The 24,881-nt window shown below is 54.4% G+C and overlaps 1 protein-coding gene across 5 annotated transcripts in view; it reads left to right on the forward strand.

The window, feature by feature from the left end:
* Positions 1–11,461: 11,461 nt before the first annotated feature.
* Positions 11,462–24,881, forward strand: part of FMNL2 (formin like 2) — a 113,666-nt gene continuing 100,246 nt past the window's right edge. For all 5 annotated transcript variants that reach the window (XM_058027719.1, XM_058027721.1, XM_058027720.1 and 2 more), the window contains exon 1: positions 11,462–11,607. In XM_058027719.1, coding sequence (XP_057883702.1) covers positions 11,491–11,607 — 117 coding nt within the window. In that variant the 5' untranslated portion in view covers positions 11,462–11,490. The remainder of the gene's footprint in view (positions 11,608–24,881) is intronic.

Genomic DNA, 24,881 nt, shown 5'->3' on the forward strand with positions numbered 1-24,881 from the left:
ATCCAATCTCCAGGCAGTGAACAACTCCCAGAGAATGCAATCCTGCAGTCCTGGTCTGGCTCACCTTTATTCCCAAACAAATCCAGGCTGGATTATAAACCCAGGGAAAGAAAAAGTGTCCCAAAGCCAGATGGGGCTGCCCTGCTGCTGGTGCAGGGCAGGAGGGTTCTCTGTGCTGTCCCTGCCAGGGAAGTGTGCATGTGCAAAAACCCGATCTAGACACGTTGGCATCGTCAAACAATTCCAGTTTAACCACTTCTGCTTCACACTGGATGGGCATTTGAATACCTGTACCTGCTCCTCCCTGCCTCTCACCTGTGTGCAAACTCCAACTGCTCCCTCCTGCCAGAATCTCGGGGAAATCACAGAATCCTGGGATGCTTTGGGTTGGGAGGGAGCTTAAACCCCATCCGTGCCATGGCAGGGACACTTCCAGCATCCCAGGGTGCTGCAATCCCTTCCAGCCTGGCCTGGGACAGTCCAGGGATGGGGAATCCTCAACCTCTGTGGGCACAAGGGGCTCTGAGAGCTCCTGAGTGTGGGAGGGAAGTGCCAGGGGTTTCTCCACGCTTACAAAGATGGTTTTGCATTGCTGCTGCAGGAATCAGCTTCCCTGGTGCTCCCCTTGGGGGGCTTTGGGAGAGGAGAGGAGAGGCTGTAACTAAAGAGATTGAGAGAAGTGAAGCACTGAAGAAAGATAAGAGAGCTTCGTTTTTAGAAAGTCAGTTTAAATCACTGTAACTTTTCACTAACAGTGTTATGTTGACTTATTGTAGCTAGCAGTTAAAGTAGAAGAGGCATAAACAACTGGAAAGTGTACAAAAAGTCAGCCATGTTCAGTAACAAAGAATTGCCATCTGAGACTGCTTGGGGTCTCTGCTTTGTGCCACGAGCACCTCGACAGTGACACACAGGGGCTTTGGGAGCTCCACTGACCCCAGTGCTCATGGCTGGTGTGACCAGCTCTGGCACAGACATCTTCATCTTCTGTGAAAAAGCCTTTCTTGGGATTTTTCTCCCTCCTGAGAAGCTGTGGCCTCAGCAACAAAGTGTAACCAATGGTTTTCTGCTGCTGTGGGATGCAACAGGGGCATCTGGGATTGGGCTCCTGGGGATGTTTGGATTCACTGACCACTCACAGCAGAGCTGCTCTTGCTCTCTGCTGAGACACAGATCTTTGTTATTCATTCTTTTCTATTCTTAGCTTAGCCAGCTTCTGAGAACTTTCCTTCTGTTCTTTTTAGTATAGTCATAATGTAAATATATCATAAAATAACAAATCAAGCCTGCTGACCATGGAATCAACATTCTCGCCTCCCTCTTCACCCTCAAATCCCTTGTGACCACGGTGACACAGCTCAGGCTGGGTGGGTTTATCTGAGCTCAGCTGGGTGGGTTCAGCACAGGACAGGGGACAGGGGACAGGGGACAGGGGACAGGGCAGTGCCACCAGTGCCACCTCCCAAAGCCCAGCAGGGTGGCATGGCCACGCTCCTGCTCCTCTCCATGAGGAAAGAAAACCCAGCAGAAAAAGCTGCAGAGTGTCACTGGCTGCATTCTACATCTGCTACATCTCAGGGTAATTCACTTTAACCTCTGAAGATACAAGGGAAATATGTGCAGGAGATGGAGACGTGCCAGCATTTCCAGCTCGTTACAAGCACAGAACTGTTGCTTGTAGCACTTTTCTGGAGCACAGAGCAGTCTGGTTTTAAATCCCTCCAGCACTGAGGAATCACGTCCCCACCAATGGAAATGGTTCTTGAGTGAAGAGTTTCCTAATTAAAGGAGTTTCAGTTTGGAATTCAGTCTCAATTTCCTCCCTTTCCATAATGTCCTGTCTGCTTTCTGAGGGCACTGCTGCACCCCAATGCCTCTGCTGCTCTCAGGGGTGAAATCCCACTGGGGGGGTTTGGGATGCAGGGCAGGGGCAGTGGGAAATGGGGTTGTCGTGCAGGACGCTCAAATCTTTGGGTTTGGGTTTTATTTGTGCCCATTGAAAGGCAACGCTGCAGAGTGAGGCTGAGCACGAGTGATGGATCTGCACTCTGGTCACACTGGGACTGGCACAGCACGTGCCACCCACCCTGGTGGCACCTCTGGGTGCTGCTGGGCAGGTGTGACAAACCCCTGTGCCCCTGAGGGGTGACAGCTGTGCCCAGAGAGCCCCAAATGGGGACAGCTGTGCCCAGAGAGCCCCAAATGGGGACAGCTGTGTCCCCGTGAGCCCAAATGGTGACAGCTGTGTCCAGAGAGCCCCAAATGGTGACAGCTGTGTCCCTGTGAGCCCCAATGGTGACAGCTGTGTCCCTGTGAGCCCAGAGAGCCCCAAATGGGGACAGCTGTGTCCCCGTGAGCCCAAATGGTCACAGCTGTGTCCCCATGAGCCCCAATGGTGACAGCTGTGTCCAGAGAGCCCCAATGGTGACAGCTGTGTCCCTGTGAGCCCCAAATGGGGACAGCTGTGTCCAGAGAGCCCCAATGGTGACAGCTGTGTCCCTGTGAGCCCCAATGGTGACAGCTGTGTCCCTGTGAGCCCCAAATGGTGACAGCTGTGCCCAGAGAGCCCCAATGGTGACAGCTGTGTCCCTGTGAGCCCCAATGGTGACAGCTGTGTCCCTGTGAGCCCCAAATGGGGACAGCTGTGTCCAGAGAGCCCCAATGGTGACAGCTGTGTCCCTGTGTGCCCAGAGAGCCCCAATGGTGACAGCTGTGTCCCTATGAGCCCAAATGGTGACAGCTGTGTCCCTGTGAGCCCAGAGAGCCCCAAATGGTGACAGCTGTGCCCAGAGAGCCCCAATGGTGACAGCTGTGTCCCTGTGAGCCCCAATGGTGACAGCTGTATCCCTATGAGCCCCAAATGGTGACAGCTGTGTCCCTGTGAGCCCAAATGGGGACAGCTGTGTCCCTGTGAGCCCAGAGAGCCCCAATGGTGACAGCTGTGTCCCTGTGAGCCCCAAATGGTGACAGCTGTGTCCAGAGAGCCCCAATGGTGACAGCTGTGTCCCTGTGAGCCCAGAGAGCCCCAATGGTGACAGCTGTGCCCAGAGAGCCCCAATGGTGACAGCTGTGTCCCTGTGCCCCTGAGGGGTGACAGCTGTGTCCCTGTGAGCCCCAAATGGGGACAGCTGGGTCCCTGTGAGCCCAGAGAGCCCCAATGAACCCAACGTGGCCCTTCTCCAGCTGCAGGACCACAGCACAGAGGGATTGCTGCAGCAGGGACTGAAGGATTTGGGCACAGAGGGACTGAAGGATTTGGGCACACAGGGACTAAGGGATTTGGGCACAGGGACTGAAGGATTTGGGCACACAGGGACTAAGGGATTTGGGCACAGGGACTGAAGGATTTGGGCACAGGGACTGAAGGATTTGGGCACACAGGGACTAAGGGATTTGGGCACAGAGGGACTGAAGGATTTGGGCACCCAGGATTACTCCAGCAGGGCCATCCCAGCTGGGCAGGTTTCCCCATCACCTGCTGAGCACTGAGCTGAGACCACCCCAGCCACACACACAGAGGCAGCTGTGCCTGCAGACGACCCTGTGGAAGCAGATATGGCTGAGTGTTACCAAGATTAGGGCTTAATTAAATTCCTGCCAGATTCTTGGGCCTTCATAAATTTCCTTTGAGCTCTCTGCCAACTGGGAGATGCTCGCTGGCTGTGGAATATGAAAGCAAGTGTTGTTGTGTTTTGCAAATGTATTTTCTAATGCATGCAAGTGCTGACTATGCAAAAGTCTCCCAGGTTTCCACGATTAACAAAATTACAAAAGCACAAAGGGTAGCAGTTCTTCTTGTTTTTGACTATCCCTCAAAAACAAGAGATGGATCAAAGTGTCCTGTGATGAAGTTCATTAATCACACCCACACCATGAAAAACCATCGACTCCTGTGAACCCACTGCTGGCACAGGGAGGGCTGAGCAGGGCCCAGGGAGGATCCTGCTGTGGGCTGGGTGTTTATTTACTTGTTTCTTTCCCAAACAAGGCCTGGCTGGGGTGGCATGGCCAGGGGGCAGGGATGGCTGTGGCCAGGAGTGAGGAGAGGCCGATCCCTGCCTGGCCCTGCAGGGCTTGGGATGCACAGAAACCTCTGCACTGGGGAGCACATCCCTGAAAACAGGGAGTGAGCTGGGTGTGCAAGGGGTTTGGGATGCAAATCTCTAAAAACAGGGAGTGAGCCGGGTGGGAAAAGGGGTTTGGGATGCACCAAAACCTCTGCTGCTTCCTTTGCACTGGAAGCTGTGACGGTGCTCACAGGGCTCTGAGGATGAGGGAAGAGATGAGGATCTGACTCCATGTTTGTTTCAGAAGGCTGATTGATTATTTTATGATATATATTACATTAAAACTATGCTAAAAGAATAGAAGAAAGGATTTCCATCAGAAGGCTGGCTAAGAATAGCATAAGAAGGAATGATAACAAAGGTTTGTGTCTCAGCTCTCTGTCTGATCCAGCTGACTGTGATTGGCCATTAATTAGAAACAACCCCATGAGCCCAATCCCAGATGCACCTGTTGCATCCCACAGCAGCAGATAACCATTGTTTGCATTTTGTTCCTGAGGCCTCCCAGCTTCTCAGGAGGAAAAATCCTAAATAAAGGATTTTCCATAAAGGATGTGTGGGACAGGAAGCAAATCCCTGAGAGCAGGGATTGAGCTGGGTGGGCACAGGGATGCCTGTCCTCATCACAGCAGAGGATGCATGGGCAGCAGGGCACTGGAAAAGGGAGCAGGATTCCCTCTGCTTCCATCCCAGGCTGTGCAAGGATATCCCAACGTGGGTTGGACCTGGGCTCTCCAGGCACATCCCAGGCTGTCCCCTGGACCACATCCTGCCCTTTTCCACAGGAGCTGTTTGCTGGAGGGGCCCAGTCCTTGTGAGGACACTGAGGATGAGGATTTTGTCCGTGCTGAGAGAAGTTCTCCATCTCATCCCCACAGCCAGAGATGACAACACCCAAATCTTGTTGGATTTGCACCAAACTGCAAACACTGCACAGGGAGGGTGTGCTGTGGCATTGCAGCACTGCCACCCCTCTGGATCTGAAATGAAGGTGGAAATGGTGGAAATGAAGGTGGAAATGAAGCCTTGGCAGGGATTTTGAGGAATCTGGTGGGATGCAAGGGCAGGGAGCAGAGCTGAACCCCCGTGCAGCAGGGAAGGAAGGGGTTATGGTGAGCACCCAGCAGCTCCACGTGGAACAAAGCTGGCATTTCAGGGCCAGGACAATGGATTGTGTTTTCTGCCTGCGTTTCAGCCCTCCATGCATGCAGTTGGCACCAGGCTGAGCTCACCCACCCAGCCCTGCACTGCAGCATCTCTGTTCTGGCCAGCAGGGAGAAGCCAGACAAAGGGAGCTGAGTCGGCAGGAGAGGGAAGGACAGGGCTCAGAGCTCCCTGCTGCCCCCAGGACGCTGCAATCCCCCTGGATGAGCATTTTCTGTGCCACACACCCCAGCACGGCCCTGCTCACATCAATCCCTGCTGCCCCAGGATGCTGCAATCCCTCTGGATGAGCGTTTGCTGTGCCACACACCCCAGAACTCTGCATGGCCCTGCTCACACAATCCCTGCTGCCCCCCAGGACGCTGCAATCCCCCTGGATGAGCATTTGCTGTGCCACACACCCCAGCATGGCCCTGCTCACATCAATCCCTGCTGCCCCAGGACACTGTAATCCCCCTGGATGAGCGTTTGCTGTGCCACACACCCCAGAACTCTGCATGGCCCTGCTCACATCAATCCCTGCTGCCCCAGGACACTGCAATCCCCCTGGATGAGCGTTTGCTGTGCCACACACCCCAGCATGGCCCTGCTACATCAATCCCTGCTGGCCTAGGACACTGCAATCCCCCTGGATGAGCGTTTGCTGTGCCACACACCCCAGCATGGCCCTGCTCACATCAATCCCTGCTGCCCTCCCCAGCAGTAATGAGGGGCCTGGCCTGGTTTTGTGGCTGGGGGATGAGATTTGCAATGCAGGCTCCAGCCAGAGGATGCAGCCACTGCTCCCCAGCTGTAAATGTTTGCTCTAGCAACAGCTCCATTTCCTTTGAAGCATTTAAAAAGGTGGCAGGTTTAACGTGGAGGCACCTGCAGGCACGTGGCTTAAACACACACAGCACACACAGCAGGGCTTAGGCTGGGCTTTGTGCTGGGCTTAGGCTGGGCTTTGTGCCCTGCAGAGCAGAGAGAGGCTCATTTTGTCACCCTGGCCTGTTTTCTGGGAAATGAGCTTTGACTGCGTTACCAATGACTGGCAAACCTGAGCTCTGTGTGGTGCAGTGGTGCTGAGAGCTCCTCTGCTCGTGCAGGGGTGCAGAGGAGGAATCCCAGCCTGGTTTGGGTTGGAGAGACCTTCAATCCCACCCAGTGCCACCCCTGCCATGGCAGGGACACCTTCCCCATCCCAGGCTGCTCCAGCCTGGCCCTGGGCACTGCCAGGGATCCAGGGGCAGCCACAGCCCAGGAATTCCCAATGTCCCACCCATCCCTGCCCTCTGGCACTGGGAGCCATTCCCTGGCTCCTGTCCCTCCATCCCTTGTCCCCAGTCCCTCTCAGCTCTCCTGGAGCCCCTTCAGGCCCTGCCAGGGGCTCTGAGCTCTGCCTGGAGCCAGGCTGAACTTTCCCCCTGCTCCATCCCCTCTGCTCCATCCCCATTGCACCACCAGCTCTGCCCCATCACCCCTGATTCACCTCCTCTGCTCTGCCAGCCCTGCTGGGTGCCCACACAAGTGCCCTAAGGCAGGGGGTGCCCTGCAGCTGCCCACCAACCCCCTCCAGCCCACACCCTCGGTGTTGTGAGGGGTTTGGGATGTGCCTTTGCCAGGCCAGGCTGGTGCCACCACCCCCCAGCCATGCCCAGAGCCGTGCCAGGGGCTGGGGAAGTTCTGTCCCTGGTATTTCCCAGCCCTCCCAGCTGGCTGCCCACAGGAGCTGTTAAAGCTGCAGCAGGTCTGGCTGTGCCTCCTGCATCCCCAGCCTTTCCCCCTGCCCGGGTTCAGCTCAAGGCAGCCGGGCTGCCCCTGCCCCGCCAGGCAGTGAATAATTCAGTGAACTGCTGTTCTCCTTGTCTGGAACAGCAGTGCAGATGTTCAGAGCTGCTGGCAAAGGGGAAGTGTTTGTTCTATGGGAAAACCTGCATCGTTGGCCTTGTGTTTAATTTAGCGTGAAACAGAACCTTGCAGGTCCCTGGAGAGAAGCTCTGGGGTGACCTAATTGTGGTTATGCAGTGCCTGAGCATGCAGGAGAGATGGGGAGAGACTTTGGGCAAGGGTGACAGGACACAGGGCATGGTTTCATCCTTCATGCCCAGGGTCCCTGGAGCACCCCAGGAGCAGCAGGTACATGGCAGCTGTGGGTAAGACATCACTGAAGGGAGCTGGTGACACTGGAAAGTGTGACTGGAAGGTCAGGAAAAGGTGTTTCCAGTGACTGCACAACTCCTGCCCTGGGAACCCTCCCCTCCCTCAGCCTTGCTGGGAGGCAAATGTTGTTAATCAGCCCTGTAAATTGGGATCCATATTTCTCTCCTGAGTTCTGAAACCCATTCAAGGCCTCTAAACAGCTCCTATCAGCTGAAAAATAATTAAATGAAATTCCTTTTATTGCTCCTGCCTGAGCATCCTGGGCAGTTCTTTGGGGAGAGCCTTTGGTGGGAGCACAGTGGGAGCCCTGTGTGCCCTCTGCCTTGTCCTGCTGCCTCTGGAGGCAGCTGGGGCTCAGCTCCAGCCCCTGCACTCCCCAGGGAACAGGGACAGGCCTCTCCTGGCCCCTGCTGCAGCCAGCATCTCCTGCAGCCCTCGGTGCTGCCCTGCTCTCACCCTGCAGCCTCATTAAATATTGACTCCTTCCCTCCCGTGCCTGTTTTCTGCTCCATTATCTCACTTTGCTCAGCACTTGCCGTCCCTGGCCTTGCTGGGAATCCCGAGGCTGTGTTTTGTCTGCCTGCCTTCCTGCCCAGAAATGGGGAAGGAAGGAAGGAGCTCCCAGCCAGGCTGGGCTCAATGACCCCAGCAGCTGCTGGGTGTGCTCTGCAGGGATGGCAGCAATGGGGCATCCAGGGAGAGGATTCATCTTCATCATCTTCATCTTCACCTTCACCTTCACCTTCACCTTCACCTTCACCTTCATCTTCACCTTCACCTTCACCTCCAGGTGCTCATCTTCACACCCTGGGCATTCTCCATCCCAGCTCTGCACCTTGTGTTAATCTCCACATCAGATCCAAAGTTAATCATTTCATTTCCAGCCCACAGAGGAAATCGAGAGGGCTGGATGGATATGGACCTAAGGACTTGCTGGTGGAGCATTTCCACCCTGCAGTTCTGCAGGAGCTCATTTTCCTTGGGAAGGCTCTCCTCAGAAAGCAGCCCGTGATTTTGATATATTTTTTCATTTATTGCAGAAAAGCCCTTCTCTAGGCAAGCTCAGCATTCACAAACTGCAGTCAATAACCTCTCCTGGAGTGTGCACTGCTCAGCTCAGGGATGGACTTTATGGGTGCTCTGCATCTTTACTGTGAATGAAACATCCTTGGCCACTGCTGAGCCAGGCTCTGGCTATTTACCAAAGCCTCTCCAGCTTTATCAGATCACCTGGAACCTCACTGAAACGGCAGCTCAGGGTCCATCTGGAAGTGCTGAGCATCAGGGAAAATCAGGGTTCACAAATCAATCTTTTCCCTTCAGAGGTTCCTCTTGGGTATAAATAGGTACAGAGTGGTTCAGGGGATTTTAGGAATGACTCAGCCCCAAAGTTCCAGCTCTTTATGGGGAGATTTTGGTGACCAGCAGAGCAGTTGGGTCAGGGGAATTTAGGAGTGACTCGGCCACAACTTCCAGCTCGCTATGAGGAGATTTTGGTGACAAACAGACCTTGGGGAAAGGCTGAGCAGTCTCATTCTCCAGTGAAATTCCACACACGCTCATGGCAGGGAGCCCTTGCAGAGCTGGTATGGCCATTAACCCCTGGGCATCACCAGGTGTGAATCACCAGGTGCCTGGGACGAGCCAGGGAACTGCACATTGTGTAGCTGCTTCTTTTATTTGAATAAATAACTGTGAAAACAAAGGTCTTGTTTATTAGTTTTTATCCCAGAATAATTTCTTTACCTTGCACGAGCCAGCTCAGTCCCTTTTTTTCACTTACCCACACTAATTTTGGCATTTGCAAATGTCGACATCTCGGTTAGAGACAACAACAAATTGCTTAAAAATCATCTCATCCTTTACAAGAATTCTTCTCTTTGCTCTGCTGCATTGATGTTAAATGCTCGCTGCGTGCATTAAACATTTTGCAAGGCCGGTTTTGACCTGAATATGCCTCATAGCAGGACTCAGAGCTGCCTTTGACTTGATTCCTGAATCCCAGGAATCCAGTTTATCCTGCAGTTTTCCCAGGTATCTGTGGTCAGCAGCATCTCCCTGTCCCCCCAGGTCTCTCGGTGTCCAGAGGGATTAAAATGCTGAGGTGGTTCAGGGAGCCCCAGAATGTGCTGAGTGGGAAGGGACACACAAGGACCATCAGAAAGCTGTGAGTGCTTCCATGGTGGGAATTATTGCCTGGGAAAATCCCGGGATTCCTCACACTGCGGCGGGTTTGTCACCACAGGTGGTGAAGAGCCCTGCTGGCTGGGAGAGAGCAGGATCCTCTGCTGGGGACTGTGCTCAGCCACTGCTCCCTGCCCTCCTCTGTTATCAGTGCCGCTCTAACGCTGCCTTATCTCACTGCGCTCTTGTGAAGCTTAATTAACTAATTAATCTTTCAGAGAATTGTGATAGTCTCAGATAAAAGACACGGGGCAAACTATCTATTACCTCTTCCCTGGCTATCGACAATAACGTCGCTATTAATTCCCGAGAGCTCTCCGGGATTCAAACCTTTGTTTACCGAGGATATTGCCAGATTTTCAGGCTTTTAACAAAGCAGGTTGTGAAATTCTGAGCTGTTCCTGGGGCCTGCAGAGTGGGGAATCCACACTCGGGATCCCGGGCCATGTCCTGGCGCTCCGTGAGCCAGGACAAGGAGTTCCTCCCCATCCAGTGATGGATGTGTGACATCTTGGTTTTTAATTGCAACGAGCACGTTTAATTAGCAGTGGGTTTAGGGAGGAAAGCTGCCTGTCCCTTGCGTGGATTTCCCTGCAGGACAGTGTGTGCTGCCACGCAGGATTCCCAGCACGTCGCTTGTGCGGCGCTTCCTAAGCCATGCCCTGGCACAACCCTTATCCCAGAGAATGGAAATTAGGAATGGTCACTTTCCAAACTACGGTGCTTCTCCTTTTGCTTTTGCCCCCAGATTAATCTCCATGTGGACAGTTTCCATGGCCAGCAGGAGAGGCAGCAGCATGAGTGTTGTGAAGGTGAGAGCTGAGTGAAAATCGTTCTTCCCTGGAAGGATAATGGGATGCTAATAGGGGACAGTGGGGTATGGATTGGTGGGGCTGACAGGAGGGAATGAGGTCTTGGGTTTGGGGTTAAACCAGATGTCAATGAGGACAGCACAGTCACCAAATGGGCTGATGGCATCTCCAGGGTCAGGGCTCCAGGCTCCTGTTCCCTGTGCAGCCCTGCAGAAACCCTGCCTTGGGGAGAACTCGCAGGGAACGCTGAAGAAATGGGGGCTCCCACCTGAGGAACGGGCAGGTTTGACATGCTGGGGAGGATGGATGAACCTCCTGAGCACACCCAGGCGGCTTCAGCTCGGCTAGGGATGTGTCGGGGTGGTGAATTCCATCCCCGTTTGTCCTGATTTCACTGGGGACCAGGTCCTCGGGCACCCACAGCCTTTCTGGCGAGCAGCAGGACCACGTCTTTCCACAGCAAAGGTCTAGAGTCAATCACAGCATCCCAGAATCCCAGATCATTTGGATTTAAAGGGACATTGAAGCCCACCCAGTGCCACCCCTGCCATGGCAGGGACCCCTTCCCCTGTCCCAGGTGCTCCCAGTCCCGACCCCCCTGGCCTTGGGCACTGCCCGGGATGCAAGGGCAGCCCCAGCCGCTCTGGGCACCCAGTGCCAGGCCTGCCCACCCTGCCAGGGCAGGATTTCTCCCCAATCTCCGCTCTCCCCCTGCCCTCGCTTATTAAACCATTCCCAGCGTCCACTCACTCCCGGCCGCTGCCAGCGCGGCCGCCGAGGCAAAATGGAGGCGGCGGGGTCTCCCCCACCCCTTTCCCCCATTTTCCCACTCTTTTCCACCCTTTTCCAGGCATTCCCTCCCCCGGCCGGCGGCGGGACTACGAGTCCCATGGCGCCGCGGGCCGGGGGCGGAGCGGGGCTTTGTGCGGGCGGCATGCGGGGGAGCCGCAGCCGGGGCTGGAGCCGGAGCCGGAGCCAGCCCGCCCCGGGGGGAGGAGGGCGAGGGCGGCGAGCCATGACGGGCGGCGGCGCCGCGGAGCGCCCGCGGTGGTAGAGGGCGAGCGCGGGGCGCGGAGCCCGCCCGGGCCGGCGCGGGGCGCGGAGAGCGCGGAGCGGCCGCCATGGGCAACGCGGGGAGCGTGGACGCGCAGCAGACGGAGCTGAGGGCGCACAGCGTGCCCCTGAAGCTGCCCATGCCCGAGCCCGGCGAGCTGGAGGAGCGCTTCGCCGTGGTGCTGGTGAGCGCCGGCCCCATTGTCTGCGGGCAGCGCGGAGGGGCCGCCGGGGAGGAGCGCGGCGGGGGAAGGGGGGAGCGCCGCCAACTTGGCTCGGGAGCCGCGGCCGGGCACAGGTGGGCTCGGCGGGGCGGTGCCGCCGCCCGCGGGACGGGGCCGCGGCTCCTCTTTGTCTCGGCAGCCCCCCGAGGGCCGCCCTGCCCGGCCCGGGCGGCTCCTGGCGCTGGGCAGCGGCGGCGGAGCGCAGCCCGCGGGGAGCGAGCGGAGCGGGAGCGGCTGCGGCTGCGGCGGGGACACTGCGGGCACTCCGCTCCCGCTCCGCCGGGGACACCCGGTGCTGGTCCTCCGGGGACGCCGCTCCTGTGCCCCCCGGGACACCTCCGGCTCTCTCCTCCGGGGACGCCGCCGTCCTTGTTCCCCGGGACACCCCGCTCCTTGTGCCCCGGTGCTGCCCCGGCTGCGTGCGGGCCAGCGGGGTTTGGTTTCGCTCCGCAGCACGGACGGGTCGCTGCCGTGTGAGATCAGCTCTGCGGGAAGGAAGGGCTGAGCTCTCCCCGGGCAGAGCTCCCGCTGCCTTCGGGGTGCCCGGGTAGCGCGGTTCCATCGCTTTTCTGCCGTGGTTTTTTTACTCGCAGCCACGTTTGCGTGTGGAAGGGAGCAGGGGGAGGAGGGCAGCGGCTCCATGTGCGTGCCGTGCCGTGCCGTGCCGTGCCGTGCCCTGCGCTCGCCGCGGTGCCAGGGGAGCCCGGAGCTGCCGGGGTAATTCCCGTCCCGCATCCCTGAGCCGCCCCCCCGCTCCCCGCAACGCTCCCGGCGCTGGGAGAGGATTCACGACTGGTGTGTGTTGGGGATTATTTCTGGTTAGACCCAATTAGATTATCATGTCTAAGAAAAGAATAAGCCTATTCAGTCAGGAACCCCCACTGACGAGCCAAATGGCGAGTGAGATGTTACGATTATTAGGCACAGTGGAGAAAAGCCTGGTGTCGCGTTGCTCTTGTCGGGGTCGTGTTGGGGATGGGAGATGCTCCCGCAGGCAGCACATGGCTCGGAATCCGGGCTGGGTCCGTCTGTGACTCCAGAAGGGCTCCCGGCTCCGTGTGCCTGCGTGGTCTGCGGGAGGAGATCGGAAATCGGCGGCTTTGGGTTCGGGGATGGTGATGGATGGCATCGGTAAAAGGCAGAGACGTCATTTGGGGCAGCCTTAGAAACGTGAAACGTAAATACACGGGAGATAGCAGCACCCAGCCTGGCATTTCCCGAGGTGCTCGCAGGTTTTAGAAGATGGACCTCAATTAAGGCTGGGAGGGTGAGTGCTGCAGCTTTGCTGGAGGGAGAGGCTGGCCATGCAGTGGGCACTCTGTACAAACGCAGTGTGGGATGATTTTCCCCCTCTGACCTCTTCTCCCGCTGGGAAAAGCTGCGAGATGGGACTCAAACAGCCCCCAAAATCACCCTTGTGCTGTTCACCAGGGATGACTGGTGTTGCTGCAGCTTCCAGGAAATCTCTGACCAGCTCATGAAAGAATAAACTGCCAGGCTGTGATTATTTTGTTTTCTCTGTGGCTCTGAGGGAGAGATGACTGTGCCACTGGTCAAACCCCAGAATGGGGTAGGCTGGAGAAGTGCAGGGATTAACGAGAAAGGAATGATTAGGGGAAAAACCATGAGGAATATTTTCTGTGGGGAGAGAGGATTAGTCAGGAGCAGGCAGTCTGAAGAAGGAGATGCTGAAGGTTATAAGACTAAATCTCACCTTCTTTATGTGCTGTCTCAAGAAATTAGCCTGGCACAGGCGTTGCTGGCACACTCAGAGCCCTGGTGAGGTCCCGAGGGCTGTGCTGACAATACCAATTCCCAGATCTCTGATGAAATTCCCAAGGCTGGTGTGGACGCTGATGAGCACGGTGAGTGGCTGTGTGCAGGTCTCCCTCCTCACACTGGGAGGTTCTTCCCATTCCTGTGTGGGAGAGGTCCCTCCTGTGTGTTTGGAAGTTTTGTTCTCTGCCCTCGTGCAGAGCAGGGAGCCCTGACCCTCCAAACCACGAGGAGAGCACACTTGGCCATGATTTCACCATGACACCAACTGGTTTATTTGTTCACGCTGTCCTGAGCTGCTGCAGCATCTCTGGAGTCCCTTCAGCGAGGGGATGCTGTGCCTGGAGCTGATGGATGTGTGCCAGCTTGTGTCTGTGGGGCTGTCAGAGGGTTTTGTGTTGAGAAAGGGCTCTGGTGTGGTGGTTTGTCCACCTCAAAAACACACCTGGTCACCTCAAAGACACCTGGTCACCTCAAACACACATTGTCACTTTAAACACACACCTGGTCACCTCAAACACACACACCTTGTCACCTTGAACACCCACTGTCACCTCAAACACACACCTGGTCACCTCAAACACACATTGTCACTTTAAACACACACCTGGTCACCTCAAACACACACACCTTGTCACCTTGAACACCCACTGTCACCTCAAACACACACCTGGTCACCTCAAACACACATTGTCACTTGAAACACACACCTGGTCACCTCAAACACACACTGTCACCTCCCTCCTCCTGATCCTCCTTGAAGTGCATAAATTGATGGGAACTGCTCCAGGTCACGTTTTTTGGGTGAAGGTCTCAAATCTTGTGCTCCCTGTGCCCTCAGCGTTCCCGAGGATGTCCTGAGCCAACGGAGGGACAGGGATGTCACTGGCTGTGTCTCTCCTCGTGCTCTGTTGGGCAATAATCAGGGTTTTCCCCGTGGGTCTGTGTCTCCTGGTGCTGTTTGGGGCACTGCTGCAGTGAATGTGCTGTCGTGGTTGGTGTGTTGAGCCTGTGCTGGTGGGCACCGGGCTCTGTGTGTGTGTGTATATGTGTTCCAGGAGGATGTGTTTGATGGGATGTGCTTCAAGGAGGAAAATGTGGAGGACAACCCAAGAGAGAGCCAGGTTTCTGTAAGCTGAGTGTTGTTCTCCCATCCTCTCAAGCTGATGTGAATTCTCCCCTTTTCCTGTGAGGTAATTCCCTTCCTCCCAGGGTTACAGGAGAATGTGAACTCCAGGGAAGCAGTGCTGTGGTTTTGCCACCAGGTTCCCAGTTTGGCTGGATCTCAGCTCTGGCTCTGTCTCTGAACTTCCCAGCACTGGTGCATCCCTTTGGGGACATCCCAGCCTTGTCCCTTCCCCAGTGCTCTCTTCTCTCAGCCGTGTGGGACCTTTCCCTATGGGCACTTGGGCATAAATGCTGGATTCTGGTGAGCAAAGCCCACGCTGGGCAGGGTGGCAGTGGAGCTGGGAGCTGCGGGAGGCAGTCCCAGAGCTGCAGCTCCTGCAGCAGGGTGGTCTCCCTGAACCCAGCACGGGGCTGCACGTTTGCAGATGCCACGTGGTTTGGAGGAAGCAGCCAGGCCGGGCTTGGCAGGGGAAATCGCTGCCTAATGAGCTGTGATTGACATAATTTGACTGCTGGATTACAAATGTGCGGTGAGGTTAACAGGAAATATCCTCTTCCCCCTCCCTCAGAGGGGTTTGGGTGCACAAAGGGCTCCTCTGTGCCCGTGGAGGGTCAGGGAGGTGCTCCTGCCATGCCCAGGTGAGGCACCCACCTGGTCCTGCTTCGCCCACAGGAGCATCTCCCTTCTGCTGGAATTCCCCCCTTGCCCCTGGATTTTGTCCCAGCGTTGTTCTCCATCCCAGGGAAGGCAGCTTGAGTGTCTCCTGCTGAAGAATTTGGAAGCTCAGTGTGAAAACTCTTAATGTTTCCCAGCTGTTTGTTCCCCTTCCTCATTGTCTATCAGATATATTAGGCATTGTTTTATAAAATACATATATATATATATATATGCATGGTTTAGGGTCTGTAAATCATTATGGGGCTGCAGGAGATATCTGTGGGATAGGATCAGCCTCCCTGCCTTGGTGGGGCACTGGGTTCCTTCTTGTGATCCCTGAATTTAACAGGATTCCCTTGGCATGGATTTGAGGTCCTGGAGCACCTGATGCAGGTGGGAGTGGTGCAGGGAGGTGAGGGACGCTGAGGTGGCTTTAGGAATCGTGAGGAAAATGAGATTTCTGGAATGCAGATCCCAAACAGACCTGTGGGGTTTCCTTTCTCAGGCTCCTGCCAGTGGGGATTTTCCTCAAGGTCTCGTGAAGCGATTGGGGCAGTGACACCATTGCTTGAAGAAACAACCTCATAAATCACATGGTTAAATGTATATATTTCACAGGGGTTAGATGTGCAGCAGTGCCTGGTGCTGACACTTCTGCCCAGCTGCTTTGTCACTCAGGGATGGCATTTGTAAGTTTTTCCACCCAGACATCACCAGAGAACGTTTTTATAAAACAGATTTTTTCCTTTGAGTGTCTGGAATAGGAGGGTACCGTGGTGGGTATTTAGCTGTTGGTAACCCTGCTAAAATTAATTTCAGCTCCTGGAAACCTGGAAGACTTCTAAAATGGCTGGGCTGATGTAGATGCATATATTTTTTGGTGTACCATTTTTCCATGCCAAATAATCCCATTAATTTGGGTGATGGTGGAGGGATGAACCCTCCAAATTACACATTAAATTTTGTTTAAGGTGAACAACCACAGGTCAAGCAAACCCTCTGCCTTTACCTTTAACCTGTCCCATCCTCTTTCCTCAGAGCATTGAAGCTTTATCAAACATCTCTATCAACCTCCTTAACCTTGTGGGAGGGATAAAGGGGGTTTTATGATTTTTGTTTTGTCTGCGCGAGCAAGGTCGTGCAGGAGTTGGCCCTGAGGTGTGAAATGCTCTCTGGTGAGCTACTCCATGGCCTGGGTGATGCTGAAGAGAGAACTGAGAGGTGCAGGATGAGATTCAGATCAATCAGTGGCTCTTGAGTGGTTTCTGATTGGTGACTGAATGACTTGAAGCCACGGGTGGCTGCCCTCAGTATTTAATTTTAAAATCACTTCAGCTCTTCCTGCTGCATGAGGAGGTATTAAAGTGCACAGAAACTTCTCCCCCTGAATGGCAAAGCTCAGCAGATAACAAACCCAGACCAAGACGTTTGATTTCCTCCTGTGCTTCCAGAAGCACACTGCTGTTTTTGCTGTATTTTGGGGTTGTTGGACAAAGATTGTGAATCATTCAGGTTACTCCCTAAAGACTCCAACCCCTTTGGAGTAAAACATCCACGTGAAGGTGTGCATGGTAATTACCAGCCCTGTCCTGTGTTTGTGCGGCTGCTTTGGAGAAGAGGAGAGGTTTTCCTTGCTGGAATTTTGGGTTTTTCCCTGCTGGAGTTTTGGGTGCTCCTTCCAGCTGCAGAAGGGATTGGGCGTGTGGGATCACGGGTTCCACGTGGGACCAGCACCATCCCCGCTTCCACAGGGCCCAGGCAGTTTCCTGCTCCCATTTTGAGTCCAGCACCTGCTGAAGAAATGATTTTTTTCACCCCAGTCTGTCAGAAGTGGTTTAAATCTGTCCCCTTGCTCTGGAGCTGAGGGGGTGAATGACTGGTTTTACTTTCCTCATTTCTTGCTCTGGATCCATCCTAAAACGAAACCAACCTTTGACATTCTCTTTCTGATTTTAGTTTCTTCACTGAGGGACAAACCTTGTGCCATGCCTGCCTTTCCCCCTAAACACACTTTGACTTTGGAGCTTTCTGCTCATTTTTTCCAGGCTGGAAGGGGGAATGAGCACTGCCCAGTGCTCCTCTGGAGGTGGGAAATCCCTGGGACTGTTGCAGTTTTGCTTTTGCTTTCCTTTGCTGACCCTGCCATGGATTTGGGTGGTGGCAGTGGGGAGGGTCTCTGGGCAGGGCTCAGGGGCTCCAGGGCCACCAGCACTGCTGTGCCCAGCTGAAGGGGCTGGCACTGGTGCCCACTGTGGGTTTAGGGCACAGGGAATGTAAAATTCCTGGGTTCTGCTGCGCGAGTTGGTGTCAGGCTTGGTGATGTTCAGCAGGAGAGTTTGGTGCCGCTTTTGCACCAAAACCATCCCAGGCTGCTCCAAGCCCTGTCCAGCCTGGCCTTGGACAATTCCAGGGATTGGGGCAGCCACAGCTTCTCTGGGAATTCCATCCCAGGGCCTCCTCACCCTCCCAGGGAGAAATTCCTTCGCAATATCCCACAAACTTTGGGGACTAGGGGCTCCCCTGAGGGCTCCTGCTGCTGTTACCAACCTCTTCTGCTGCCCCTGGAGCAGCAGGACAGGACCTCTGAAAGGGCAGGAGGCCAGAGTGACAGAATCCCAGCATGGCCTGGCTTGGAAGGGACCCTAAAGCCCACCCAGTGCCACCCCGCCATGGCAGGGACACGTCCCATTGTCCTGTCCAGCCTGGCCTGGGACACTGCCGGGGATGCAGGGGATGCAGGGGCAGTGTCTCTGGGAACAGCCCACATTTCTGGGGCTCTGTGGTGCAGAGCCAGCCCTGCCTGTCTCCTGGGCCGGCCTGGCCCTGGCAGGGCAGGCTGGCACCCGGCTGTGCCCGCAGGAATCCGTGTTGGAGCCCTGGCACCCCGACCCGCTCTGCTCTCCCCAGCACGAGCTCATGAATTATGCACACATGCTAATGCGGCAGCACTTCAGCACCAGCTGATTTTTAAGCATCTGGGCTGCTCTTGGCTTTGAATGAGGCACTTTCTGATCAGGATCCAAGCGCTGCCCCGCGCAGGAAGGCAGGCGTGAGGAGGCATTGCTTTTCCTGCTCCTTTTCCATGTCCTCAGAAGGTGTGGGGACAGCAGGAGGCTGGAGCTGTGCCTCTGGAGGGTTTTTCCGAACTCTGCTGGGAGGTGTAAATGGGATTTTTCTTTGGTGAGCAGAAGATTGGGGTTTAAAAGCAGCAGAGCAGTTTGCAGTGTGCTTGCAGGCAGTGCTGGTGATCCGGCTGCTGAGGATTTCTGTGGTGAGCAGTGTGCAGCCACATTTGAGACAAACTCAGCTGAATTATTGTTTTCTTTGTTTGGGAGAGTCCGTTTGGGAGTTTGGTGTGGGAAATAAGTGACACCAGCTTGTTCCATTTGATTTATATTAAGGTTAGAGAAAATCTCCACCCCGGGGCCAAAGGGCTCAGGCTGGTCAGGTAACAGCCCTTGGAGCTGCTGGTGCTCAAAAAGTGGGAATTTCCCGTTCATCACGTCCTGGTTTCATTCTGGGGGTTGAGCAGGTTTCCATCGCTTTGTGTGCTCTCACCAGCTGGCCCCAGGGTTGTGCTCCTGCCCACGTGGCTGCTGGGAAATGCCACTTAGTTCTGCTCCAGTTTAGGATGGATTTCAGGGAAAGGCTCTTCCCCACAGGGTGCTGGGCGCTGAGAGCTCCAGGAGCATTTGGACACTGTCCCAGGGATGCCCAGGGTGGGATTTTGGGGTTTTTGATCCATCATCCTTCCAGCTAAGGAGATTCCCTGACCTGTGATATGTGTCTGGTGAAAGGTGTGTGATGTTTTCACTCACAGTTCCAGCCCTGCTCCTCTCTGTAGCTCCCAATGCCCAGAACTCCATATGTATATATGGAAAACACAAGCATTAATCTGTGCAGGCTCTGCCTCTTCCCAAAGTCCCGCCTTTCTGGAGTGTTTCACGGCCCAGAGGCTTGGCTAATGTATAACTTGTATATGCTGGGCTCTCAGTGCCATATTGCAGAGCTGCTGCGTGTGCTGGGTTTCAATTCAGCCCGGGCTCTCTGTAACAAAACAAGTGTTTGTCCGCGGGGACTGCGCAGCCTTAAACATACATTTGGGGAGGATATTCATAAAGCACCAGAATGGGGGCATTGTCCTGCCGATGAATGCTGCTCACATGGGAGCTGGGCTCTGCTGGACCTCCAGGACTCTGCCTCAGCTCTGCAGAGCAGCTCTGTGTCCTGGCTGAGGGGCTGGAGCTGCGCCCGGCGCTTCCCAAGCGTGCTGGGGACACCTCGGGAGCTGGGAGCTGCCCTGGGAACTGGGACAGCGCTGCCAGGCCGGGGCTGGGCCCCAGGGAGGGATCCTGTGGCAGGAAGATGCTCAGGAAAGCTCCCAGAGGTTGTGACTTCCCTCGTCACGTTGAGCAGTGCCGAGCGGGGTTAACCATGGACGGGACGCGGGAGCGGCGTCCCACAGGGCTGGGATGGGATTTTGGGATTTTGGGAAGGAATTCCTGGCTGGGAGCGTGGGCAGGGGCTGGGATGGGTTTCCCAGAGAAGCTGTGGCTGCCCCTGGGTCTCTGGAGCTGTACCAGAACAGCTTGGAGCAGCAGAAGGTGTCCCTGCCCATGGCTGAGGTGGCACTGGATGATCCTTCATGTCCTTTCCACCCCAAGCCACTCTGGAATTCTGCAGCTCCTTTCAGAGGTCGTGTCCTGGTGGCCCAGGGGCAGAAGGGGTTGGTGGTGGCAGCAGGGCTGCCCCTGGTGTCCCCAAAGCTTGTGGGCAGCCCTGGCCACGCTCCCCACGTGGGTGTTGGAGTTGCTCCAGGACAGAACATTCTTGAGCCTTCCAGAATCATGTGAGGAGATTTTAGATTGTGTAGTGTGTGTCTGGCTGTTGTGAGAGATACCTTAAAAAGTACAAAAATTGTTTTTCCCCCTCTTTTTTCTTTTTAACATATATTATTTGGCCAGAAATCCTTTACTATAAAAGGACTTGGGGCAGCTCTAGAGTGTACATCTGTTCCTTGTTTGTCTGCAAAATGTCTGTACAGTGGAGGCCAAAAGCAGAGAATAGAGGGTTGTACAAATTGGCAAAGTTGCTGAAGTCTTTCAGAAGCCAGTAATTACAATGAAGAAGCAAATTGTTCAATCCAGAAACGCTGGTTGTTCATGCATCCAGCATCCTGGCATGTCCCCCTGTGGCTGCCCTTGTCCTGCTTTCCAGAGGATGGACAAACAGCCCGGTCCCACCTGGGCCAGGTTTGGGGCTGGCTGGTGGCACCGTTATCCAGAGGGCTGGGAAGGCATGGAAAGGGATGGAAATGGCTTGGCTCAGTTCATACAGCACTTTTCTGACAGAGATTCCCAATGATTTACTGTGCTTGGGAGTGCTTCAAAGGCCTCTCTGCCCAGCTCCGAGCCTTGCAAGTGCAGATGATCAAATAAATTAACTATCACAAATATTTAACTTAAAGGCTGCTCAAACAGGAGCTTTGATGTTGAGTGTGTGTGTGGGAGCCTCTGTGTGGCTCTGCACTCTCCCAGGGATATTGGGTGAACACTGAATTTGTCTCTTCTCTCAGATACAAGAAGCCTAAAACTGGAAATGTAAATAATAATGAATTACATTTATTATTCCCCCTCCATGGGCAGCAGGTTGGGATACAGCCCTGGGTGGCATTGAGATGAATTATGGCACAGGGAGTTTTCTTGGGAAGCTGATGGCAAATGAATTGTGAGCAGGGCAGTCACACTTTTGAGGACTGCAGGGCTGGCCATGCCATCCCTGCAAAAAAAGTGATTTTTCATGGCATTGGTGCCAGGTGTTGCTCGGTGGCCACAACTCTCCAGGTAACCAGAGTCCCTTTGATGTCAGGATAATTACTCATGGATTGCTGGGTAATTAACTGAATCCTTGTGATAGAGCAGCTGCTTACAGGTGGCTGGGCTGGATGGCTGTGAGTTGTTGGCTGCAAAGTGCAGCTCCCTGGGACAGTCTGGGAGCTGTCAGAGCTTCCCAGAGATCAGCTCGCAGGGAATCGTGTCTGAGAGCTCAGCTTCAGCTGCACATCCCTGTTCCCTTGATCATCTAAACGAGTATCTGAGCGAGGCAAATGCACAATGTGCTTCTTGCTAAGTGAAACAGGAACTTTGCCGCTTGACGGGCGTTTTTGCTCCATGAATTTTTCAGGAGCCTCTGGCGGTGCTGTGGAGGGAGGAGAGGAGTGAGAGGGGCTTGGAGCAGCCTGGGGTGGTGGAAGGTGTCCCTGCCCGTGGGGTGGGATGGGGTAATGGGATGGGGTGGCCTTTAAGGTCCCTTCCCACCCCAACCATCCCAGCGTTCCACGATTCTGTGCCTGAGCAGAAAGAAAGTGCACAGAACACCGTGAGGAAAACGCTTTGCTTTCGAAATTTGGATTTTTATCTCCTGTAATAGCAGACCCTGGGGTAGTCAGGGGTGTTTTCCTTGTTGTGCTGACCACCCTCAGGAGCAGTGGGAGATTCAGCTGACCCAGATCAAAGGGCAGGAGGAGTTTAGGAGGCTGAGTGCCAGGCTTGGTGTGGATTAGAGGGAAGTGACCTCTCAGCTCAGCCCACGCAGGGGTTTCGGGGTCAGCTCAGGGCCTGGTGCCCTTTCCTCCTGTCTCAGGCCTCTCTTGCTCCCTCTGAGCCTGCAGGAGCTCTGGGGCCATTCCCAGCTCTCCCATCTCTGGGTGTGGGGGTAAGAGGTGTTTTCCAGAAATAAATCTGTGTGTATTCCTGGAAGTGCAGCCTGCTCTGAGCAGAAGGCAGGTGGGCTTTCTCCCTGCTAGGGGAGGATTCTGTCACATTTAAGTGCTTCAATGAGAACATGAAAGGAATTGTGCAAGAGTTCCCATGAGCTGAGTCCCCATTCAGGATCCCAGGGGCATGCAGATCAATTCCTGAATGTCAGAAAAACCTCTGTTTTCTCCTGCATCCTTGGGTGTGGCACATCCAAGGGATCCTGAGCTGGATTTGCAGGGCAGAGGAGGAACTGGGGTACCTACAAACACCAGTGAGGCAAAAATTGATTAAGCATGAAATTCTTCTCTGGCGGTGAATTCTCTGCTGGCTCGGGGACAAAAGGTTGCACAACTGAAAGGGAAAAGGAATTTTATTTGGAAAGCTCAGAGCTATTGTTTGTTTGGTTTTGCTGGTGTTTATTTTCTGTCTGATGGCAGATCTTTGTTAAAGGTGAATTATCCCTTCTGTTCAGCAAGTGGAGTGAAAACGGCCCCGATGCACTTGTGAGGCATTCAGGGAATTGTTGGAATTGTTGGAATTGTTCGAGGTGCTCCGAGGAAGTGCTTGGGGGTACTTGAGGTGCGAGAACCCGTGTGGAGCAGAGTGTTACTGTTGTTGTGCTATTGAAACAGCCCAGACAGCACATAAATAAATGTACAGATGCACTGAAACATCACAAATAATACCTGTTGTAATATTTTGAGTTTAACCTACAGGCTTGTTGGGTACCACGTCCCAGCTGCTGCTTCTGCTGTGCCAAAATATTTCACAGAAAAGATGTGGAGGGAGAAAAGCACCTTCTCTTTAAGCTGGGGAAATGCAGGTTTGGGTTTATTCCATCCCAGAAACAGCGGGTTTGGGAATGCCCTGTCAGGAAGATGTTCCTGCTGTGACAGCTCAGGGTCTGTCCCAGGGCCACCCATCCCCGGGCTCACATTTTAACTCTTTTTAGCCACGATTTCCTGCTCAGGGCCTTTTCCCACAGAGATACCAGGCAGACAGGGAGGCCTTCACCGTGTGTAGCCAAAACACTGAGCCAGGGCTGGCATGGGCTGCCCTTATCCCACTGACCTTGTGCTGGGGATGCCACAGCCGTGGCACGGCTGCTGCTCCTCTGGGAGCTCAGCAGTGACCCAGTTTTGTGTTCCAAGGTGCCTCAGTTCTGGCTGTTTCCTCCTCTTTTCATTCAGCAGAGATTTTTTGTGTTCTGCTCATTCCCTCCATCAGCAGATTTTGGGTGAAAACTTCCCCTTTCCTCTGCAGCAGCTCCTGCAGCATCCCAGCGCAGCACGAGAATGACAGCAGCAATAATAACAACAGTGATAAGGGCTTCAGACAGTGATTAACAGAGCAGATTTATGGATTTTTCTGGCCAGCCTCCATCCTTGGAGATGTCTGTGCTTGTCCTCCCCTGGGGGACGGTGCCCAGCGCAGGATCAAGGGGGTGATCCTTGGCCAGGCTGGTGTTTGTGGTGCTGCCCCTGCCCCATCCCGGGCTCCCTGGACATTCCAGGACATTTCCAGCCCAGCTGTGGGAGCTCAGCCCTCTCTGTGAGCTCTCTCGGAGGCATTTGGAGCTTCGTGGGAGGGAATGTGGCTGGAGGAATATCAACATGCCACGAGCAAATCCACCTCATTAGGGAGTGGGGTTTAACATTTTTTTGCGTTAGTGGGAGGCTGAACTGTGGTGTTTGTGTGCTTGGGGTGGAGGAGGAGGAGGGATCTGTGTGCTGTGCCGGATCATGGGGGATGGAAACCCATCGGAAGGGAGAGATGGCGAGAAGGAGAAACCCCAAAGGTTGGGTTTGCTGTGCCACAGCTGCAGGAAATCCTGAGCTGGGATGCACGGGAGTGGCTGTGGGAGGTGATGCCAGTGGCAGGGATAGCTTTAGGTGGGATTTTGGGGAGGAATTCCTGCCTGGGAGGGGCTGGGATGGCATTGCCAGAGCAGCTGTGGCTGCCCCTGGATCCTGGCAGTGCCCAAGGGACCCTGGAGCAGCTGGGACAGTGGGACATGTCCCTGCCCATGGCAGGGATGGGTTGGGATGGGTTTAAGGTCCCTGTGACCCAAACCTGGCTGGGATCCTGGGATTCCTCTCCAGGGAAAGCTGTGGTTTAAGTATGGGACGTTTCCCTGTTCCATCATCCCACAGTTCCCACAGCTCCCAGCCTGTGCTCAGCCAGTCTCTTCCACCAGGTTAGGGTTATTTATTGGGATTATTTTCCCTGTTTTTGACTGGGGCAGCCTTTCCCAGCTGCTGGGATCTCGGAGCAGTGTCTCCTGTTCCTGCCAGGGGCACCCAGGGTGTCCTCACGTTGTTTCCTGCTGTGTTTTGATGCCATTTTTCCTACTTTCATGTCACATTTTGACCTCTGGAAGATGTCACCTATCCAGGTGTTAACCTAGTCCCTCAGTTCCCATGCAACACAGGAACTCCTGTAAAATAAAAAGGGCTTTATTTTACTCCAAATAAAACAATAGCTGTACTTACAAACCTTTCTGAATTGTTTAGGTAGTGCTTTACACTGGATTCTTCCCTCCCTTCCCTCTGCTCAATGCTCAACTCCTCAGCTCATATGAAAATAGAAAACTTTCTTTTTTTTTTTTTTAATTTAATTTAGTTTTAATAGGCAACATCTTTTTCCCAGAGTCCCTGAGTTGTGGTAGCACCATATTGAGCAGGGGTTTATGTTACATGAACAACCATTTCTCTTGGTCATACCCAATTTCAGTTCTAGGCAGATTTTTACTGGCCTTTCACTTAACAGCTAAATCATCTGGAAAATAGATTGGAGTTTTTTATGTTGTGTGGGGCTTTTTCCTGAGGTGAAACCAGTCTGAAAATCACCATAAGTGCTCTTCAGTGTGCAGGGATGGGATGGTGTCCCACCTCAGCGTGGGGTACAGCAGGAAC

Source organism: Melospiza georgiana, chromosome 7, assembly GCF_028018845.1.
Source record: "Melospiza georgiana isolate bMelGeo1 chromosome 7, bMelGeo1.pri, whole genome shotgun sequence".
NCBI classification, from domain to species: Eukaryota; Metazoa; Chordata; class Aves; order Passeriformes; family Passerellidae; genus Melospiza; species Melospiza georgiana.